Consider the following 21933-nt stretch of genomic DNA (forward strand, 5'->3'; position numbering starts at 1 on the left):
TGTGAGGAGGGAAAGCTTTCCTCCCCCTTCTGTTCCTCCCTTACCCTGCTCTACCCAGAAGTAGCTTTGTGAAGGGCCGTTTAGACAAAGGCACTTTGGCAACTTTGAAAGCCTTTGTAAATGTTAGAGCGCTTTGAAAATCAGAGAAAACTTGCCCAACTTGAAAGGAATTGGTAAATTATAAACCTATAAACCTATCACACACAGGGTGAGCGGGGTGGGGGGGTGGAATCTATCCATTGGAAAGCTCAAGCAGGTAAAGTTAGTCAATCTGTGCTATGGGCTGAGTATACAGAGGTACATAGAGTCCCTCCCTCCCATGTGAGTACAACTTGGGTTTACTTAAATCCGAAGTGATGGACAAAGAAAGACACCACAAAGTTTACATGTACTGCTGTACGTGTAAAGGAGAGACACAGAAGAGAGACAGAGAAAGAGTAATTGGGGAAGCAAAGAAAACAATGTATGGCATTTATTATATAGGTTTTTTTGAAATGGTAATTTATTGATTTCTATTGAGTCTGCTCATGGTCTGCTGTGTACATGGCATGGGTTTTTTTTTTCTTATTTTGTATTTAAGTGTAAAATTTAAAAATTTACAAAACAAACTAAAGAAGTACACTAGAAGAATGAGCAAACAAAAACAACCTCACTATCAAGAGGTATAATGGTAACAGAGATACTTGATGCCAACCCAGAAGAAAATGACTCCAAAACATCTACAAGCAAAGCTTCAAAAGAAAAAAAGAAGGAAGGGAGGGAGGGAGGGAGGGAGGGAGAGAGGAAGGAAAGAAAGAAAAAGAAAGGAAAGAAAAAATATAACTTGGGAGGAGAAAGCGACCAAGTGTCCAAGGCTGCACATCAAGGAAAATGAGGACTGAGAAAAGGCAACTATGAGATCATTGGTCACTCTGGAGAGAGAAGTTTCAGTGAAATAATGAGGTCAGAAAGCAGCCTGCAGAAGGATGATTAAAGAAGGAGAGAAGAAATGAGGCAGTGAAAGGGAGGAGAGATCTAGGAGGGTAGTGTACAGTAAACTGGCTTTTGTTGTTGTCATTCCAAGATTTTAATAATTCTCTGGAAGGCATTTCAAATACCAGTCTGTGAGAATGAATTCTTCTGGAGAAAGAGAATACAGATCGCGGGTAGCCACGGAGCTGAGAGATTTTCTTGATTCTGGGAAGGATCTGAGAGTCTCCTCTTTTGAGATCAGCCTTGCACTGCTCTGTAATCTTTTATTTCTCTTCGTCAAAGACCTTGGGGTCGAGGTTTGCGGAGCCTTTTTTTTTTTTTTTTTTTCCTCTTGAAGTAGCCATCAGTGAGATGAATTGATTTTTTACATCGGAAAGGTTAATGCCGGTAGAAGTGGCAACAACAAATTTCTGATGGGTCCATCGCAGGGGAGTACAATTGATGGTCAGAGGTTCGGTCATCCAGAAGCACACCACTAGCCAGCTGCTTCGGGAAAACCGATCGCTCGCGTCCCCCCCGCGCCACCCCCCCCCCCCCGCCCCCGCCCCGTGGCAGCCAATGAGAGCCAGCGGACCCTGGGCCCGGCATGATGTTAGCTCGAAGTCTCCCCGCATGCTGGCTGGAGAGCTTCCTGCCATAGCTTAGCAGCTTTCTAGGCACATCCTCGGTAGGATAACAGTAATACAATCAGTTCGCACTTGGCGTATTCTTACCACACAGGTTTCTCCATGCTCCACCTGGCTTTGGCTTTGAGATCTTTGCAGGCATCTTCTCTCTCTCTCTCTCTCTCTCTCTCTTTCAGTCCGGGTTTTTTCTGCAGCATATTTCCGCTTGTACGTGGTTCGCCGGGAACACACTGCAGACATGGAATATTTACCAATCCCTCGGGCCAGCACTGCAATGCTTTCAAGGCTTTTTCACCACTTTTCAGCCACACCTTTCTTTTGTTATTTTCTCTTTGATTTTCCTTTGGTTCCTTTTGGGGTGTTTTGTCCCCTATTTTGAGAAAAGGGAAAACCGGCTTTTTTATTATTAGACAAATTTATTTTTAATTTTTTTTTGCAAAGAAATCTTTTATTTTCAATTTTATAAAAAGAAATACAAATAAATTCAAAGGATATCGATAAGCCCTGTCCACCTGAATGTCAACCATGTTGAGGACAACTTCTATGCCCCTTATATAGCAGACTTCACTGTGGAAATAACATTAATTTTTATTCAGGGATCCTTTTGATTATTCAGGGATGTTCAGGAAAAGAATGTATTTTGTTGATAAGAATTCAAGCCGTCCTCCAATTGACAAATGGTCAAAGGATATGAATAGGCAATTTTCAGATGAAGAAATTGAAACTATTTCTAGCCATATAAAAAGATGCTCCAAATCATTATTGATCAAAGAAATGCAAATGAAGACAACTCTGAGATACCGCTACACTTGGACATTTGTAGGCAGCAGAAAAGTAGCCAGTAGACAGGGAGAGATTTCCCATTAAAAAATGGGGCTAATAGCTGGGGTATTCTTCTGGAGAAGATGCAAGGGGACAGAAGGATGTACATCCAGGGATTGGCATTGTCAAGAAGGGCCATTTCTTCGTCAGAGACGAGATAGCGGGGGAAGAGGGATGTGAGAAGAGAAGAAGAGGGAGTTTACCAATTTTCTTAGCCAGACAAAGTCCTCATCTGAGAGGGAGCTGGTGTCCTGTGGGAGGCTTGTGGAGAGAAGATTTGAAGTAGCCAGTATGGTGAATAGCATAGAATTTATTAGGAAGCCTTGCTGCAGTGAAGACCCATTGAGATTAAATACAAATTGGTGTAAGCTGGGTCCCTCTCAGCTCCGTTTCATAACTTTCTCCAGCTCCCTCCAACAGGTAGGATGGAAAGAGGCCAATCGGTAAGTATAATTAAGGGTTGAAGTCTGTTGAGATTCAGTTCTAACACCAACATTCTCCTAGTTCAAGTTTGATGTTGGGATGAAACGAGGCACTCTTGAGTCATCGGTTAACAAAAGGAGGTTTACTTTGTCCTGGCTCAGAAAGGGTACAGACCGAGGACAGAGGAGCGTTTTGGTTCTCTGGACTTGGGCCCTCCTGGTCTCCACATGGAAACAGTCTGGCCATCGGGGCAGTATATGGGGAAGGATCCAATCCCTTTAGAAGTGCTCTTTAGAAATCCACCAGGTTAGAGGGGCCTTTACTGTTCATGGCTGCTCATAGCCTTCAGGTGACCGGAAAGCTGAAAGATCAGGTCTTGGGGACAGCTTTGTCTTTTTTTAGGGAAAACTAATGTTTAAAGACCAAGGCAGGTGGATGAGCGTGAAGGGACCAGAGTCAAATGTAATTGGGAAAAATTGAACATAATCAGGAACAAACATAAGGTTCTACTGAACTGTCTTGGATTTGAGGGTGACCCCAGTGGTCCAGATGGTGACATAATGTAGGGTCCAGTTTAGAAGGGAGCAGGGGCTGAGAGTCAGGGGGGAAGTACTGAGGGCAGGGGGACTCAAGGTTGGCCCGTGCCAAGGCCAAAGAGTCGGGTTAGGAGTAGTAAGGCTCAGGGTGACGTGGAATGAGGAAAGATTCTGAAAAGAAGGAATTCCAGAGATTGCAAGCACGGAAAGGCAACACTTATGGGTGATGTGACCATCCCGGGATGGTTAAGACGAGGTAGAGGAGGAGGGAGAGCTCATAGGAAGCCAGGAAGTCAATGAACTAGAAGGTAAGGGTGTTTGTGGGCACATCCACATGCAACACTGAAATCAATTGGGCCATAAATGGGAATAAGAAGTCCTCCAGTATGAAGACAGGAGATGATGGAGAGGGACTCTGAGGCAGATACCAAACTCCTTGAGAAAGGGGGGAGGTTGGGAGCTAATGGTCACTAGGATCTAGAGCAATTCAAATGCATGGACCTTAAGGAAGAGTGGGTGTTTGATCATGGCAACAGAAAGTTTCTAAATGCCCATAGGGAGCACAGGTGGTGAACGGATGGTAAGTCTCTGACAAGGGATGACCCAGGACTAGAAGGGATCTTGTTGGGGAGATGGGTCTGAGGAAGTTGGAAACAAGACTCGGAGATGAGATTCTCCTTTCACTTGGATTGGGAAAGGAAGAGGAGGGGGCAAGCATTAGAGCCAACCTTAACCATGCACTGGCTTCTGCCTTCATGCCAGAGTCCTTTCGTGTCACTCCACTGCTCAGAAAGCTCTCGTGGCTTCCTATTTCAAGTAGAATCAAATCCGAAATCTTGCGTGTACTCCTTACCCCTTTACCACCAGCCTCCAATGGATGGCGGGAATGGCCTTCCTCCCCCTCATCTTGAGGCTCCTTCAAGTCCTCCCAGCTTTGACAGCCTCCTCCTCCAAAGTGACTATGCAGCATGGGATATGACACATACAGAGAGCCCATCACACGGGCTTTTTGTGTGCTTGTGTCCTTTGGGCTGGAGTCCCCTAGAATGAAGCTTGTTTCCTTGACTCTCTTCTCTGTTTCCTGGACTCTGGTTTCCCTCTAAACCCTTCCCCTCTCCTGGACTGCTCCCTGGCAGTGATCTGCTTTCTGTGCCCCCCCCCATTCAGATCTATCCTCAGTGACCTCCCCCACATCTGTCCCTGGCATTCCCCCCATTCCATTTGCATCTGCACTGTGCCCCCCCCCACGGCCTTGTTGTCACCCCCCCATTTTTCTTTGTTCCCCCTTTCCCTTCCCTTTCCTTTCCCTTTTGAGCATCTCTGGAAAGAACCGAGAGGGAGCCCTTTCTTTCCCCCCTCTTCCTTACTTGGGTCCTCCAGCCCAGCTTGAGCTCTTTGTTGGTCTGCCGCTCCTCTGGCAGCTCTTCCCTGGGGCCTCCTCATCCTATCTCCCCATCCCTTTCCTCCCTTCTGCTCTCCCATGCTTGGAGATCCCTCCCACCACTATCCACGCAGACGGAAATAGCAGGCTCGGGCAGCTCCACCAGGCCTCCTCTTCATGGCCCCCATGCTTCTCCTCCGGACCTCGGGCTCTGCCCAAATCACTGCCTTCTCTCCCTGGGGGCCCAGGCCAGGTGTATGTCTCAGTGAGCCCTAGGGCCTGCTTCCAGCACCTGCCCTCCTCCTCTCGCTTAGTCTGGCCTCAGGTCTGTCCTTTGGGCCAATTCAGGTGGGATAGGAGGTTGTGGGGGTAAGCAGGGGAGGGGGAGTTCGGGCCTTCCACACCGTTTTCAGTGACAGGAAGATGCTTGCCTTTTCTGCTTCCCTCTGGACTGGAACCCTGGGCCCCCGGGCTGACCCAATGACTGAACTAGCCTCTGGACTCTGGAAGGGAAGGGGACTAGGAGAGGGGTGGGGGGGACATCATCTGGTTTTCTTTGTGTGTCTGTGGGGGTGTCCTCATGTGCCTTGCTCTGTGTGGTCTGTCCCTCCCTCTTGGTGTTGGCGTTTCTGGCTCTCCAACTGGTACTTCCTCGCCTCCTGACGGGTGTCTCAGCCATCTCGGTCTCTCTCAGTGTCTCCGTCTCCCTCTTCCTCTCTACACACATTTTTTCCAGCAAGGCCTGGGGCACATGGCCAGGACAAACGAGATGTTGGAACCAGAGCCCGATGGGATCATGCTGGCCCCAAGGGGTCGTGTGCCCAGATGCATGAGAGGGGCAGCAGGGCAGCTCCAGACTGAGGCAGAGCCGGAGCCCAGTATGGCATCCAAAGCCTGTGGGACGTAGATGGAACCTCTGTGGGACCTATGTGATGTATGTAATATATGTGTGCCCCCCTCCCCATCCTGTCAAGAGCAGAGCAGACCCCTGGTCTCCAGGACAACGGGGAGGGGAGGGGGAAGGGAGGAGGAAGAGGAGGAGGAGGAGGAGGAAGAGAAGGAGAAGGAGGAGACAGGAGGAGGAGGAGAAGGAGCTAGGGAGACAGGGGAGGAGACAGAGGAGGAGGAGGAGGAGGAGGAGGAGAGGAGGAGGAGGAGGAGGAGGAGGAGGAGGAGGAGGAGGAGGAGGAGAAAGAAACGAAGGAAGAAACGGGAGGAGAAAGAAGAAACGAAGGAAGAGGAAGAGGAGGAGGAAGAGGAGGAGGAGGAGGAGGAGGAGAAGGAGGAGGAGGAGGAGGAGAAGGAGGAGGAGGAGGGGGAGAGGCTGCTGGCCTTTGAGAGCCCTTCCCCCGGGGACCACAACAAGGAGGCAGGAGATTCAGCCGCGGCCGCCGCCATCGCCCGCACACGTAGCCCCAGCATCTGAGCCCCGAGCTGCCAGGTGAGCAGAATTCCGGGAGCTGGCCTTCGGCTCCTGGCTGCCCCCACCCCCCACTCCTTCTCGGCCCCAGTTGGTGCAGCCCCGGGCCCGGCCCTGCTCGGCTCTCTCTCCCGCTGGCTCCACTCCGTGCTCCCCCGTTTCTGGCTTTTCCCTCTCCCATCGTCTGCTCTCAGTTGCCCCCCCCCCCCAGCTCCTGTCCTGCCGGCTCCCTCTCTGCACCCCCTTTGCTTTTGGGCCTTCCTTTCTATTCGGGTCCTACCTTTGCTGCCCCTCTCCACCCTCACCCCCCCCCAGCTGTCCCTAGCTCTCTTGGTCTTCCAAGTTCCCGCCCCCCCCCCCCTCCCCTGGAGCTGTCCAGCCTCTGGCTCTCGGCTCCTGTCTCCTTCCACTGCGGCCGCGCTGTCTCTTCAGCACCGCCTCCCCATCTCTCGGAGCCTTCCTCCCTTTCTGGGGGTCTTCTCCTCCTGCCTCTTTGTCTCTCCACAGCTTTGCCCTTCCCTTCCTGTGTCTCGGATCTCTCTCTCTCTCCCTATTGCCCTGTGCCTTCCTCTACTTCTTCCTCTCTCCAGTTCCCTTTCTTCCGTCTTTCCCCTGCCTTTTGTGTCCTCCCCTCCTGGTGCTTCAGGTGTCTCCCCTCTCCGGGTCTTTCTTTTCTTCCCCTTTCTTCTATCCGTCTGCCTCTGGCTGTCTTCTGTCTCTCTGCGTCTCTGTCTGTCTGCCTCTGTCTCTCTGTCTCTCTGTGTGTCTGCCAGCCTCCGTCTGCCTCTGGCTGTCTGCGTGTGTCTCCCTTTTTTGATGGAGGTATCGCCCCTCTTTCCCTTGCTCATCGTGTCCCCCTCACGCTTCCCCCGGCCCGCGGCCTGGTGAGATCCCGGGGCTCCCTCTAGCCGTCTCCCTTGCACTTGGGGGACTCGCTTCCTTTGTCCTTCCCTGCCCCGGCCGGCCCCCGTCTGCCTCTGGCCGCCTTCCCCGGTCCTTGGGTCTGGAGCTTTCCTGCATGGCTTTCTCTGCCTCTGCCCATGCTTTTTTTTCCCGATTCCCTTTTTGCTTCATTACCGTATTGCTCGGTGGAGCCGCGCCTCCCCTAGTCTCTCCGAGCCCCCCTCCTTCTGTCTCTCCCCAGCCTCTTTGTTCTCTCCCATCTCCCTCCAGCCCGTCTTCCCGGCTCCTCCTCTGCCTCCTTGCAGCTTCCTGGGCCCCGCTCCCTCGGCCCTCCTCCTCCGTCCCCGGGTCTCTTCCCCTCAGTCTGGGGCCCTCTTCCTCGTCTGGATCCGGCTCCCCGCTGTATCTCTCTGTAGCCACCTGTTTCCCCCGCGCCCCTTCTCGGGCCCTCCTCGGAGCCCGCTTCGGTGTCCCTGGTCCACCACCCATCTCCCCCCCCCCCCTCAACATGGAGTCCTGCAGAAACTGTTGGTCATCCGCGCCTCCTCCCCTTCCCCCACCCCCAGCCCGCCCCCGCCCCGTGTTATTCCGTTTCTTTCTCATTATCCCCGGCTGTTCGCGGCGCCTGTGGGTGGGCAGGAAGTGGGGTGGGGAAGGAGCCCGGCTTCTCCCTCAGGCCCGGAGGCCGGGCCGCCCGCGTGACCTGAGGCCGGGAGCAGGGGCGCATGTGGCCGGTCAGGTCTGTGACTCCGGGTGTCAGAGGAGGGAGGCTGGGGCGCTGGCGCTGGAGCGGGGCGGGAGCCGGGTCTCCGCGGTTGGGCCGGGCCGAGGACCTGAGCAGCGGGCGGCAGGCCAGCCGGGGGCACTCCCGGGGATGGGCAGCCCCGCGGCCCCCACCCCCCACCCCGCCTCCGCTCCGTTTCCGTGTCTCTTTCCGTCTCCACTGAGTGGGGGAGGAGCCACCATCTGGGGGTGGGGTGGGGGCGCAGCCGGGCACGGGCACTGGCGCTGTCGGAGGAGAGGGAGAGGAGACAGCCGGGGCAGGGAGGGGGTTGGGGAGGCTGGCCGGCTCCTCCCTCTTTTGGAAGCTCCCAGCTCCACGCCTGTGTGCACCCAGGGTGGCTTGGGAGTCTCGTGGGGCGCGTGAGTGTCCAGATTGTGTGTGTGAGGGCGATGGTCCCAGGCGGCTCTGGGCGGGTGAGCCCTCTGCGCTGTTTGACAGTTGGCTCCGTGAGACCATTTGCGTGGGCTTGTGGGTGCCCTGGGCTATGATATAATGTGGCTTCTAAAGGCGAGTGAGCGAGAGTACGTGAGCGTGAGTGTGTGTGCGTGTGTGACAGAGATGAGGAGCCGGATGTCTGGGGTCCAGTTTTCGCCGCTGTTAGAACTGGGAGCCTGGCAAGGGCCAAGATGCTCATGGGGGGAGGGGGGGAGGGAGGAGGGAGCAGGAAGACCGCGAAGGGCGGGGGAAGAAGAGAGGATTCCTGGGGTTAGGCCTCTGGCTCCAAATTGTTGAATGGGGGGGGGGCCTCTTCTAGAAGGTTCATCTCCCAAGCTCGCAGGCCACACCACATAGAGACGCACGGGAAACTCACAAGTGCAAGCTACAGCTGGGGAGACACGGGGCGCGTTTGTGGGACGGCACCCGGCAAACCCTGACCGGCGGGACGCCCCTGCGCGGAGCCACTGGAGCGGCACACCCAGAAAGGAGCCCTGGAAGACGCTTAAGATGAAGAGCCTTTGGGTGGGGCTGAGGTGGGAAGGGGGACCTAACTCTCCGTCTCTCTCTCCCTTATGTCTCCCATCTGGGTGTGTGTCCTGTCTCTCTCACTCCCTATTCTCTCTGTCCCTGCCCTCTCTCCCTTCTGTTTCTTTCACTCACTCTCTGTCCGTCCCTCCTCCTCTTGCTGTCTTCCTTTTTTCGCCCTCCCTCCTCTGTCTCTCTTCCTCTCTTTCTTTGTCTCTGCCTCTCTCCCTGTCTCCTTTTCTCATTTTTCTCTCCTTTCCTTTCTCTTCTCTCTCTCTCCCCTCCTCTCTCTTCCCTTTCTCACCCTCTCTCTCCCTTTATCTTCCTGTCTCTGTCTCCTTCTCTCTCTCTCTCTCTCTCTCTCTCTCTCTCTTTCTGGTCTCTCCCTTGCCTCTGCTTCCCCATCTGTACCCCTCCTCATCCTCTCTGCAGGAAGAGCCCATCCTGCCTGGCCCATGGCAGTCCGAAGGAGCCTCTGATCCCCAGCCCCTCCCTCCCTGGACCAGCCTTCCTAGTGACATGATGCCCAACGCCACCGGGCCAGACGACATCAGTGGCAGCGGGTCCCCCCTACCGCCCACGACAGCCGCCGCCGCCGCCGTCTCCACCTCCGTCAAGCTGGTTCTCTTGGGGGCCATCATCTGTGTCAGCTTGGTGGGCAATGCCCTCCTGTCCCTGCTGGTTCTCAGGGAGCGAGCCTTGCACAAGGCCCCCTACTACTTCCTGCTGGACCTGTGTCTGGCCGACGGCGTGCGGGCCGCGGTCTGCTTCCCCTTCGTGCTGGCCTCCATCCGCCACGGCTCAGCGTGGACATTCAGTGCGCTCAGCTGCAAGGTGGTGGCTTTCATGGCTGTGCTCTTCTGCTTCCACGCTGCCTTCATGCTCTTCTGCATCAGCGTCACCCGCTACATGGCCGTGGCTCATCACCGCTTCTACGCCAAGCGCATGACCCTCTGGACCAGCGCCGCGGTCATCTGCATGGCGTGGACTCTCTCGGTGGCCATGGCCTTCCCGCCCGTCTTCGACGTGGGCACCTACAAGTTCATCCGGGAGGAGGACCAGTGCATCTTCGAACACCGCTATTTCAAGGCCAACGACACCCTGGGGTTCATGCTCATGCTGGCTGCCCTCATGGCCGCCACCCACGCTGTGTACGGGAAGCTGCTTCTTTTTGAGTACCGCCACCGCAAGATGCGCCCCGTGCAGACCGTCCCGGCGGTCAGCCAGAACTGGACGTTCCACGGGCCCGGCGCCACCGGCCAGGCCGCCGCGAACTGGATAGCCGGCTTCGGCCGGGGCCCCCTGCCTCCCACCCTGCTGGGCATCCGGCAGGTGACCGGAGGGGGAGGGGGCCACGTGGCCAGCCGGCGCCTCCTAGGCATGGAGGAGTTCCGGGGGGAGAAGGAGTTGGGCCGAATGTTCTACGCCATCACCCTCCTGTTCCTGTTGCTCTGGTCTCCCTACATTGTGGCCTGCTACTGGCGGGTTTTTGTGAAGGCCTGTGCTGTGCCTCACCGCTACCTGGCCACCGCCGTCTGGATGAGCTTTACTCAGGCTGGGGTCAACCCCATTGTCTGCTTCCTCCTCAACAAGGACCTCAAGAAGTGCCTGAGGACTCACGCCCCTTGCTGGGGGGCCGGAGGCCCCCAGGTCCCTCGGGAGCCTTATTGTGTCATGTAGAAAAACCAGAGTGGCAGATATGGGGAGGAAGAAAGGACGGACAGATGACAGTGAAAAAAGGATAAATGAGAGGAAGGAAACCCCAAATGGGGGACGAGACTTAGCGTGGAGGGTGCAAAGGGGAGGGATCCGGCAGCGGCTCCCTAAACTTCTCCAATTCCCAGTACTCCGTCAGATGGCACTCCTCCGTTCCCAGCGCTAGATGGACGGGTAGGGGGTCCCCTCTGGCCCATCCCTGGCCCTAACGGCTTCCGGGGGAATAGGGAATTTTAGAGACCCACATACACATATACCAGATCATTTTTTTTTCCTTTATGAAAAACTAGAAAGAAAAAACCCGGGGTTTTCTATCAGTTGTGAATGTGCCGGGTGTTCATTTGCATCTGTTCCTCTCTCTCTCTCTTTCTCTCTCGGATGTGTCGTCTCCAGAGAGAAACATCATTATAGCCGACACGACCCCCCCCCCTTCCCCAGATCCAGTAACACTAATGGATGTCTCCCTGAGTGGCGCAGACAGGGTGACGCTCACCCCCTGGTGCCGGAGCCCTAGCTGGTCTTTGGCGGCGAGCCCCATCCGGCGGCGCCCTTGCCCCAACCCCTGCCTCAGGCCCGAGAGGCCTCCGGGGGGCCGCCACGGAGGATGGCCTTTCGGCTCGATCGTGTCTCTTCCCACATTCTGTTCCCACTGGGAATTCCAATTTGCCCCCCTGTTGGGGCACAGGGGTGGCCCGGGACCAGCATCCCCCCCGCCACCAGGCTCCCTACGATCGCCTCCCCGGGGATGGGCTAGGCGACTCTCCCACCGTCATGGGAGGGAACTTAGTTCCTTGGTTTTCCAGAGTCCTTTTGGGAGCCTCAACGGTCCCTTGACTGTCCCTGCTGAGAACTGCTTTTCATCCTCAGCCTTCCTTTTTGCAAGCTGACCAGCCTCATCCCCCCCAAGGTGACAGACAGTCCCAGAACCCTTGTGGATGGCTGTATCACCTTTTCCCCTCCCTCTTGGTACCTCCCCCCATCCTCTCTCTTAATCCCAGTCCTCCTTTTTCACTGACCTGGCTCAGTGTGTCTCAGGGACCCTCCTCCCTTCCCTAAGAACATACCTCTCTGGAGGTGCCCCACAGTGGACCTCCTCTCTCCCACGATGCCCGCAAGCCGACAAAGGCTCACGTGGGCGTCGATGGTCAGGGATTCCCCTCCATCCGAGACGTGACTCCAGATCGTCCAGTCCCCCGTTTCTGAGGAAGATGCTCCCGTCTCTCTCTTACTTGCAGAAGGTTGGAGAATAAGGGGTGGGCCTGGAAGAGGGGAGAGACTTGGAGGGGGGAGTTCAGTGGAGAGGGGAGCTGGGTCTGAGGAAGGTTTCCTGGAGGAGGCGTTATGTGGATAGGAGTCTGGGAGGGCCCGCGTTACGGACCGGCTAAGGCCACGGAGAGAAATCGGGTGGGGGAGGGACTTTAATGCCAAGAGGAAAGGGCCAACGTTTGATCCTACGGCAGCTGCGAGGCCCTTCAGGTCCTAGAGCCGAAGGAAAGGCCGAGAGCCACTGAGCTTTGCCATGGAGGGGACAGCCCCTTCATCTTCCTCCTCCTAGTTGGGGAGCATGTGGGATGTAGCTAGCCCAGGTTTGCCCAGCCCAACCCGGCAGCTGGGACGTTCTTAGTTCTCAGCCCTTGCCCGATGCCCTTCCCCATGGCGGGGGTGGGGTGGGGGGTGGGAAGGGGGGGTATCAGGAGAAAACGGGAAATGGGAACCCAGGAGGCAGCTGGGGCTGAAGCCTTTGGTTTTAGACCAGTGTGGACTTGGTCCCATCGTGGGTCTGTTTGAAGGAGCCATGGCCCGGACTGGAGAAGGTAGGGAGAGCCCTGGAGGCTTTCTTAAGGGAGTCAGGGGCCTTTGGGACTGGGCCTGATGGGAGGAGGGTAGCTACAGGGGGAGGGATGGGATTACAGCTCATGCTGGGCTGAGGGGAGGGACCATGGGCAGGCAACCACCCTTTTGGAAGGGTCTTGATTTTTCTGCCTGTTTTTTGTAAACCAAGATACTGAAGTAAATAAAATCTCTTGGCCTTGTTTGTTTTCTTTCCAGGGGCTGGCGGGATGAGGGTTGGTATCTGGGCCGGGCCGGGGACGGGAACTCCCCGAGATGTGTCCAGGAGACCTAGAATCTGGCCCCAGATCTATCCCGAGATTCCCACTGTGTCCCGGCATTCGGAGAAAGTCTGAGTGGGGCAACCTTAGTGAGTCTTTGGTCTGTCTTCCAAAGGAGAAGACTGAGGTCCAAGGAGAAGAACAAGATATCTGCTTGAACTCTCCCAGTGAGTTGAATGAAAGAAGCATTTATTAAGCACCTACTGTGTGCCAGGATCAGAGTGTCCACACAGAAGAGTCAGATGGTCCCCGTTCCCAAGAAGTTCCCCTTCTAACGAACGGGAACATAAAGGGCCCCCGACAGCCCGGCCTCTTCTCTCACGTCCCCGATCGTCGGTCCCCGCCGGGGAGCCGCCGGGCTTTCCTTTCCGGAGCCTCGGGCGCCGTGGCCGAAGCTCCCGAGGGAGCAGACCCCAGACCGCGAGCCCCCCCGGGACGATGGGCGGGGGCCCGCCGCGCACGGACGTCGAGCCAGCTCGGCCGGCTGCCGCCTCGGGTTCGGCGAGCCTCCTGCTCTTTCCCAAGTGACTGACGTGAATATAGCGGCCCTCCACATCTTCTCCTGGGTTCAATCCACTGCCCCTGTGTGTGTCTTTCAGTATCTCTGTCTCTCTCTGTCTTTCTGTATCTCTGTCTCTCTCATCTCTGTCTGTCTCTTATCTCTCTCTCTGCCTCTGTCTTTCTGTATCTCTGTCTCTCTCATCTCTCTCTGTATCTCCCTGGCTCTCTCATCTTTGTCTCTGTGTCTCTCATCTCTATCAGTCTCTGTGCTTCCTGTGTCTCTCTCACCTCTGTCTCTCTCTCTTTCTGTATCTCTGTCTCTCATTTCTCTATCTCCCTGGCTCTCTCATCTCTCTCTGCCTCTCTGTCTCCCTCTGTCTCTCTCCTCTCTGTCTCCCTCTGTCTCTCTCCTCTCTGTCTCTCTCTCTTTCTCTCTCTCTCTCCCTCCCTCTCTCTGTCTTTCTCATCTCTGTCTCTGTGTCTCATCTCTATCAGTCTCTGTGCCTCTGTGTCTCTCTCACCTCTGTCTCTGTCTCCCTCCCTCCCCCTCCCTTTGCTCTTCTCCCCCCTCCTCTCACTCTGGCTCCCTCTCCCTCTCCCTCTCAGCTGGCCCTTGACGACTGCTACAAACAAGCTCAGGTCTCAGGTTGCCAGGCTGGGCCTGCCTTGGGCTGGGCCCTGGAAGTTTAGTTTGATATTGGGACAAAATAAGACACCCTCTGGTTATTCGAGAGCTTAGCCCCCCAGAAGGTGAGGCAGAGTGGTTATGAGGGACTCGGCCAGGGTCACACAGCCAGCAAAGAGTCGGGGGTCAGACTTGAGGTTGGGTCACCCCAACTCCAGGCCTGGGCCGTCCCCACTTCGCCACCTTGAGCTGCCTCCACCCGACCGGCTCAGAAGCATTTCAAAATGGCGCTGAGACTTGCTGGCACCCCCGCCAGACCCTTCCCTCTGTTGAACCGGACCCTCGCTGTTTTCCCCTGGGCTCAGGAGCCCCAGCCTGTGGCACCTCAGAATGATCCTTGGCTTCCCCTTTCCCTCGCTCTCTGGTGCCAACAGGTCATGGCCGCCGCTCTGGAGCGCTCGCTCTCATCCCGTCCAGGCTCAGAAATCCATCTTTTCCCATCTGAGCCGTGGCTGCTGGGCCGGCCCTGAGTTCTCAACTCTCTGGCCTCCTGGAGCTTCGAGCTTCTCTCTCTGCAGCCCTACCCAAATCACTTCCCCAAGCCTGGCCCAGGCTCCCCAAGATCCGCCTTTACCCAGCATTCCCCACGGTACCAGATCCACACTAAGTCCAGGAGGTCCGGCTCCTCCACAGCTCCCGGAGTCCACGTCTGCCGGCCGACTTGGGCCGTCCCCGCCTCTTGGAAGTCTTGTCTCCTCTCTTCCTCCCGACATCCCCGAGCACCGGCCTCCACCCGCTGCCATCGTTCCCGGCTCCGCCGTCGGAGTGGAGCCCGAAGCCCAATACCCGACCGCCGCCGACCGCCACGTCCCCCCCTAAAACTGAACGTGGTCGGTTCCTGCGACGGCTTCTCGTCCAGGGTGGGGGGCCTCCTACTGCCACATACTCTCTCCCAGAAGCTGGTTCATTTCTCTGTTTCCTTCCTAAAGTGTTGTGCCCAAAACAATAGATCTAAAGTTCTGCCTAAAGAGCAGGACGGGGCTGGTCGCCTCTTAACATCCCAAAGCCTCCTCAATTACATCTTATGAGGTTCGGTCCCATCCCCAGGCCCGAGGAGACCTTCTCGGACACCGGCTCAATCGCCAAGCATTGCCCGAGTCCCAGAGACTCCACCGAGCACAGGCTTGTATGTGCAAAAGCGAGTGAGTGGTCTCTGCCTCCCTCAGGGCCTTGTTTCTCTATAACCCCGCTCCCTACCCCCTCTCCACCCCTCAGCTTTTGGGCGGTCTCCAAGCCCAAAGAGTCTTTCTCCAAGTAAATGGAAAAAAAATGTACGGCACAGCCGGGGCCAGGCACAGACCCCCAGGCTAGGGACCAACAAGAGCGGGTCCCTGTTTTAGTTTTCAATTTCCCTGCCAGACCTCAAGGCCTGCCTCTGTACCCAGGGCTCTAGCGATCACTATTTCTCCATCATCCTCGTTTTAAGACAAATGGGCTGGACCGGGCATTTGGGCTAGCCCAGTGAAGGGAGGAGAGTGAAAAAGCCACCTCCACTGCCGCTAATTGGTGGCAGGGGACAGGCTGGGCCCGTGGGAGAGCCCCCCCATGAAAGGCACCTGGCACTGCCACAAAGACCCCGTGCCCACCCACACGCTCAGCTGGCCAAAGAGAAAGGGACAACCTCTTGCCCGGAGCCCGTGACCTGTCCGCACAGAGTGGGGCTACTGGGAAAGGACCCCTTCTGCCATCTCCCCGGAGGCCCAACGGGTATATTCCTGAGAGAACATTGGAGGAACCTGTTCCCAAAAATGGCACCTGGAGCAGATGGCCCAGGGTCCGATCTGGTCTTTGCTTTGACCTCTGACACGGGCAGATCCCTCCCCCTCTCGGTTTCCTTTTTTGTAAATTGAGGAGCTTGGACCACATCAATGGCTTCCTCCATCTTGGAGGACCCTTTTTAGCATCAACAAGTTAAATTTCTCCTGCGACTCCCGACAGGACTTAGTACTAGATCCCGTCGATGGAGAAAATACATAATAAAGAGCAACCGGAAACTCAATTCCACTTACATGGGACTTTCTATCTGTTCATCCCGATATCTACGTATATTTGAAAACGACTGATATCGCTGTGCAAGGAAGTTCTGAAGTTTAGAGACTCATGTTTGATTGGGACCCCTGTCTTTCCCATTCCTGTAATAATTGGGAGTTTTTTAGGAAGGGGCTAAATCATTTTGGGGGGGGTCAGGGTGCAGGGGATTGAAGTAGAACAGGATTTCATATACCAGAAAAGGTAGGGGAGTGCAATAAGTGATTATAAAACTAAAAAAGCTTGTGCAGGAGCAGAACAGATGGCATCAGAATGGGAAGGGAAAGAGTGAACTGGGAACAAGGGTTTGGAGCAAGTTGGATTCATTAAGGTCATTATCCGAGAAATGGGAAGGGAATGCTAATATGTACGAACAAGAGCCATTGCCCAAAAGACAAACTGTCAAAGAATCCGAATGGAAGTTTTCCAAAGAAATAGAAACTGGAAAGAACTCAGGGAAGGGAAGGGAGGGGAGGGGAAGGGAAAGGAGGAGGAAGGGAAGGAAGGAAGAGAAAGGGAAGGAGGGAGGGAAGGGAGGGAAAGGAGAAAGGAAGGAAGGAAGGAGGGAGGGAGAGAGGGAAGGAGGGAGGGAGGGAGGGAGGGAGGGAGGAAGGGAAGGGAATGAAGGACTACCCATAAGATAAATGCAAACAAAACCAACAAACAAGGTTTCGCCTCACACTATATTATCAAAGATGAATGTGCTCATTGTTGGAGGGACCGTGGGAAGGCAGATACACGAATGCACCATGGATAGGGCTGTGGATTGGTCTAGTTCTCCTGGAAAGGAAGTAGGAACCCAGGCCCCAGAGGGCCTAAACTGCATCTCCTTGCCCCAGTGAGAGGTCCACCAGCCCGACAGCCCACAAAGGTCCAAGACCGTGTGAAAGGACCCACACAGAAAAAAAATGCTACAGCCATGCTTTTTATGGGGCCAGGAACTAGGATCCCAGGAGGCATCCACCAGGTGGGGACCCGGCAAATGGGCGGCAGCCACTGTGCTGCTGAATTAGGACCGATAAAGGGGCCACTTGTGCCAGGGCCACAACCCACAGGGTGAAGCCGTCGGGGTCGGGGCCTCAGAAAAAGGGAGACGAAGCGGGAACCGAGGCGGGAGGGCCCGGGGCACGCGGCCGACAGCCTACTGCTGGGTACGAGGAGCCGCTTCCTCGGGATGGGTCTAGACACAGTTGAGAGTGTGAAATAAAAAGGAAAAAAAGGAGAGAAAGAGACAACAGAGACATCCAGAAACAAAGAGACAGAGAAACAGAGACAGAGAGAGAAACAGAGAGAGAGGGACAGAAAGGGCAGGAGAACAGAGACAGAGACCAAGATGAAGACAGAGACAGAAAGGGGAGCTGGAAACACAGAGAGAGAGTGGACAAGGCCCATGCAGCCTGCCCGCTCACTAGAGTCACCTTTAAAAGAAGTTATACGGAAAGCTGGGCTTCTTCCCCAGGCTCCGCAGAAAGCTGTTCTGTATTCAATAGTGCAAGGAACTACAGTGATCATAATGATTTCTTTGTGAATGGATCTGTCTCCCTCTCTCTGTGTCTCTCTGTCTCTCCTCATTCTCTGTCTCTCTCTGTCTCCCTCTCTTTGTGTCTGTTTCTCTGTGTCTCTCTCGGTCTCCTTCTGTATGTGTGTCTCTGTCTCTCTATCTCCCTGTCTCTGTCTCTTTCTCTGTGTCTCTCTTTGTCTCTCTCATCTCTCTCATCTGTCTCCCTGGCTCTCTCATCTCTGACTCACTATCTTTCTGTCTCCTTATCTCTCTGTGTCTCCCTCTATTTCTCTCTGCGTGTCTCTCTCTGCCTCTCTCTCTCCCTTTTTTCTATGTTTTTCTCTCTCTTATCCCTGTGATATCTCCTGCTCCTTTCCTTCTTTCCCTGTGATAGAGTGAGGAGCAGGTTCTTCTTTGGCTCCCTTCCCTACACAGGGAGGGACAGACACACAGAGAGAGACACAGAGAGAGATGGACAGAGAGACAGAGAGAGAGGGAGGGAGGGAGACAGACAAACAGAGAGAGAGAGAGAGAGAAGGAAAGAGAGAGACAGGAAGGGAGGCAGAGGCAGAGGGAGAGGAGAGGGGGGAGAGGGAGAGAGAGAGAGAGAGAGAGAGAGAGAGAGAGAGAGAGAGAGAGAGAGAGAGGAGACAGTGACTAGAACTGTTATTCTTTTTCTTCTTTTTTGCCCATATATTTTTCCCGATTTTTTCCTACTGTTTTCCAGATCTTTGAGTTCATTCTCGATTTTTGTGATTAATTCCCTGAGTTCATCAAGATTAAATTTTCATTTAAGACATCTTTCAATTTCTTTTTTTTCTTTTTCTTCTTTTGACTAGAACTATTATTACTACATCAAGTGGATCACTGAGTCCATTAAAGACCATGGGCTCAGTCACCAAATGAGGGAATGTGGAGAGAGGAGGGCCCAGGGCTTGAGAGAAAGGGGAAGGGACTTGATCCGGGTCACTCAGTACATCCTGTGAAGAAGGCAGGCCTTCTGACACAGCAAACAGCACCCCCCCCCCCCAGCCCATTTCTGGGACCTGCTGGCCAGGAAGTTCCTCCCACTATCCCGCTGAAAGCCAAGGCTCCTGCCCGGCTCATTTCTGATGACCTTGTCCATGGGGACCGTCCCGTGGAGCCCCGAGGCCCCGCCTGGCTGCCGAGGCTCCGGAGCCTGCCGTTCCCTGTTAGAGGCGGTGCAGGACGGGAAGGGCCCCGGAGTGCGGCTCAGTCCCCGCTCGACTCTGAGGAAGGAAGGCGGCGTCCTCCCGAGGGCCCCAGCTGCAAAGAGCCGGAGGAGGAAACTGAGGCTCCGAGGGGAAACGCCCGGCCTGAGGCTAAGGAAGCTGTGGCCAAGGTGGGAGTTCAGCCCTGGCCCTAGGGCAGCTCTCGTCTCCCAGGGTCGGCGGAAGGGCCAGTGTGGCGCGCAGGTGGGACGCGGGGGCGCGTGGTGGGTGGGGAAGAAGCCTCCAAGGGCGGGCACAGAACCGAACCGGCCCAATGGTCCCAGAACTCGCCACCTGTTTCCCATTTTTTTGTCAAATGATTCCTTGTTAGCTTAAGTGAAGCCTGATGATTTGAGTCTAAGACTGGCCCAGCTGCCCCCTCAAAGGGCAGCGGCCGGAGGCGGGAGCTCCGCGTCCAGGTTCTCCTCTTCCTCTCCCCCAGGTAAGTCTCCCCCCCTCCCGGCTCTCTGCCCGCCTTGTACCTCGGGGGGGGGGCGGGGAGTCACCCAGGTTGTCGCGGCCCCTCCCTCCCTCGCCGTCGGTCCGGCCGCTCGGGTCGTACTCGGGAGGCCCGGAGCCCGGGTCTGGCCCCCGCTGCCTGCCGGCAGCCTGCCTCGGTGTTCCAGGCGGCTTTCCAACGCTCAGGTTGGGGAGAGGTGACCTGCATAGATGGGGGGTGTTTCCTTCCTGGGAGTTCCCCGAGCCAGTGAAATCCCAGCCTGGGGCCTGCTGCCCGGGCCGCCGGATTCCTCCCCTCTGGGGGCCTCGGTCTCCCCTCCTGGCGCATCAGGGTCTTGGCGACCGCTCCCCCAGATCCGTCGGGGCTCCCGGCCCCCAGGTGGGAAGTAGGCCCGTCTCTAAGGCTTCCCGAGGTGAAGGCCCGCGTGTCTGCGGCCATCCGGGGCCCGCGGAGGCCCTTGCCCGGCCTCCCGCCCCCCCCCCCCCCCTCTCCCGAGCTCAGTCTGCGGGAAGACGCCGCTGCCTACGCGCGGGTCTGTGTGGCAGCTGGAAGAGCACTGGCCCAAGGACCGGGGGTCGGCCTCGGTGGAGGCCCGGGCCCGGCCGGGACGGTCTCCCCTGGTCCTCTAGCCCTCATTTTTGGCCAATCCCTCCCCCATCCGCCTCCTAGACCCGAGTGAGCCACAATTTCCTTTGGGTCTCTAAGGGAGGCAGCAGAGTCCTTGTTGGTGGGAAGCCCTCGTGGGCGGGCTTTGGGCCCCCTGTCCGAGGAGCACAGCTTCCCTTTGGGGGTTCCCGAGAACCTCTGCTGGGGGTGCCCGCTGTCGGCGGCCCGGCCTGGTGGGTGGGGCTTGCGGGGGAGCCGGCAGGGTGGTCACCGCTGACGACGAGGGCGGGGGGAGCGGCTTGGACCCCCCCCCCGCCGTCCCTCGAGGCCCTTGGGTGCTAACACACAAGAGAGAAGTGGGAAGGGGTGTGGGGGTGACTGGGGCACCCCGTGCGCCTCCTCATAAGCAGGCTGAGGAAGAAAGCTGTGAGGCAGAGAGAAAGTAGGGAGCGGGAAGGGGAGGAGAGGCCCCGGAGCGAGAAGCCAGAGGCGGCGTGTCCCGAGGCCACCTGGACACTGGCCAACGAAGCGCGGGCCTCTCCTCCCCAGCTCTCGGCTCTTTGCCGGATGTGTCCCAGCCCAGCTTTTCTCTTGCTACTCCCCGTTTGACAGGGTTGGGGGGGGGGGGCGGCGCTGGCCCAGCCTGAGAACTGGCTCCTTCGGGGTCTCGCTCACCTGGGCCCCCCACCTGAGGGATTACCCACAAGCCCGAAGCCAGCTGTCACGTGATTTCTGAGTCTCCCCGCCCGGCTCCCACTGCCTGCCCCTTGTGCCGGATTTTCTGTGGAATGCTCGGGGCCATCGAGGCAGCATGCTGCTCGTCTTCCGGCGGCCCACCCCGGCCCCTCATATGTTCTCTTAGGAAACGCCGGCCAGTTTTTAAATTGTTTTTATTTATTTGTATTCATTTATTTATTGTTTTATTAATTGTTTACTCGCACTATTGGAGTTACTGTTTTTTATCTAACTTTATTCCCGCTTTGTCTTTAGAAAACGTGCAGGGTAAGTTTTCGGCATCGGCCCTCCCGGAGCCTCCCACCGGCCCCTCCCGGGGAGGTCCCCGTCCTCGGCTCCACAGGAGGCCGAGCCAGGCTGAAAGACTCGATCCGGCCGCGTGCTCGGCCCTCGATTAAACAGCAAGAATGGGGATAATTAACATATAAAGGACTGCTTGCCATCTAGGGGAGGGGGTGGAGGGAGGGAGGGAAAAAAAAATCGGAACAGAAATGAGTGTCAATATAAAGTAATTTAAATAAAAATTAAAAAAAAAAAAGAATGGGGATAATTGCGATTTTGGAGGGCTTGAGGGCTTAAGGATTGGAGTCGGGACTTGAACCCGGCTCTCTTGGTCCTTAGAGGCTGAACAATGAGAGCATCTAGGGGCAGGTCGGGGGCCGGGCCCTCGTCTACCCCGGGGAGCTTCCAACGCCCCGAAATCGCATCTGGCCATTTGAGATGGGAAGGACGAGGGGGAAGTCTCTCCTGCCACGTTAGGTGACAAGTGGGACACAGTGGGGGAAGAGGCTCCCGACTGCAGTCCGGAAGGCCGGCCTCCCCAACTAGCCCCCAATTCATGAGCTGTAAGCCAGAAGCGAAGCCCGGGAGGGGTACGGCCCACGTTCGCTCTGGGGGGAGATTCGGTAGCCCCACTCTTGGCTCTGATGCCAGAACACGGCCACCGTGCCCTCACCCAGGCTTTCTGGGTAACAGGACCCTTGGGGTATATGCAAGGTCCTGGGTGAAAGAGATATGAAATAGGGGATTCATTGTATTTAGCTAGACCATCTGTCTGTGTTTCTGTCTCTCTGTGTGTCTCTGTGTGTCTGTCTGCCTGTGTCCGTGCCCGTCTCCCCGCCTGCGCCTGTGTCCGTGCCCGTCTCCCCGCCTGCGCCTGTGTCCGTGGCCGTCTCCCCGCCTGCGCCTGTGTCCGTGCCCGTCCCCGTCTCCCCGCCTGCGCCTGTGTCCGTGCCCGTCTCCCCGCCTGCGCCTGTGTCCGTGCCCGTCTCCCCGCCTGCGCCTGTGTCCCTGCCCGTCTCCCCGCCTGCGCCTGTGTCCGTGCCCGTCTCCATCTCCCCGTCTGGCTCTCCTTCGCTGCCTGTCTCTGCATGTCTCTGGTTGTCTGTCCCTCTGTGTCTGTCTCACTCTCTTCAAACCCACAGTAGTTGCGAGAAGCCCCTTTTCCTTTCCGGTAGATTCATCTTCCCAGGGAATGGGGCAAGATCAGTTCCAAAGCGAGCAAGGACTCGGGGTGCTAAGAAAATCC

The 21933-nt window shown here is 56.3% G+C and overlaps 1 protein-coding gene and 1 pseudogene across 3 annotated transcripts; one reads left to right on the plus strand and one right to left on the minus strand.

The window, feature by feature from the left end:
* Positions 1-782: 782 nt before the first annotated feature.
* On the minus strand, positions 783-6158 carry LOC127543178 (60S ribosomal protein L6-like; annotated as a pseudogene).
* Positions 6064-12575, plus strand: GPR173 (G protein-coupled receptor 173). 3 transcript variants are annotated; one of them, XM_051968309.1, is made up of 2 exons: positions 6064-6201; positions 9263-12575. In XM_051968309.1, the coding sequence occupies exon 2, from the start codon at positions 9350-9352 to the stop codon at positions 10508-10510; it is 1161 nt and encodes a 386-aa protein (XP_051824269.1). In that variant the 5' UTR covers positions 6064-6201; positions 9263-9349; the 3' UTR covers positions 10511-12575. The 3 variants fall into 3 exon arrangements, with proteins under 3 accessions (XP_051824269.1, XP_051824268.1, XP_051824270.1); XM_051968308.1 differs by lacking the exon at positions 6064-6201 and adding an exon at positions 6212-7822; XM_051968310.1 differs by lacking the exon at positions 6064-6201 and adding an exon at positions 8564-8838.
* The last annotated feature ends 9358 nt before the right edge of the window (positions 12576-21933 follow it).

The sequence above is a fragment of the Antechinus flavipes genome, chromosome X, assembly GCF_016432865.1.
Source record: "Antechinus flavipes isolate AdamAnt ecotype Samford, QLD, Australia chromosome X, AdamAnt_v2, whole genome shotgun sequence".
NCBI lineage: Eukaryota > Metazoa > Chordata > Mammalia > Dasyuromorphia > Dasyuridae > Antechinus > Antechinus flavipes.

Excerpts from the sequence above, each read along its gene's own strand:
- GPR173 (XM_051968308.1), top strand. The coding sequence starts at position 7,199 with ATGGCTTTCTCTGCCTCTGCCCATGCTTTTTTTTCCCGATTCCCTTTT. Across the intron at positions 7,823-9,262 it reads GGGCGCATGTGGCCGGTCAG|GAAGAGCCCATCCTGCCTGG; the intron begins GTCTGTGACTCC and ends TCCTCTCTGCAG.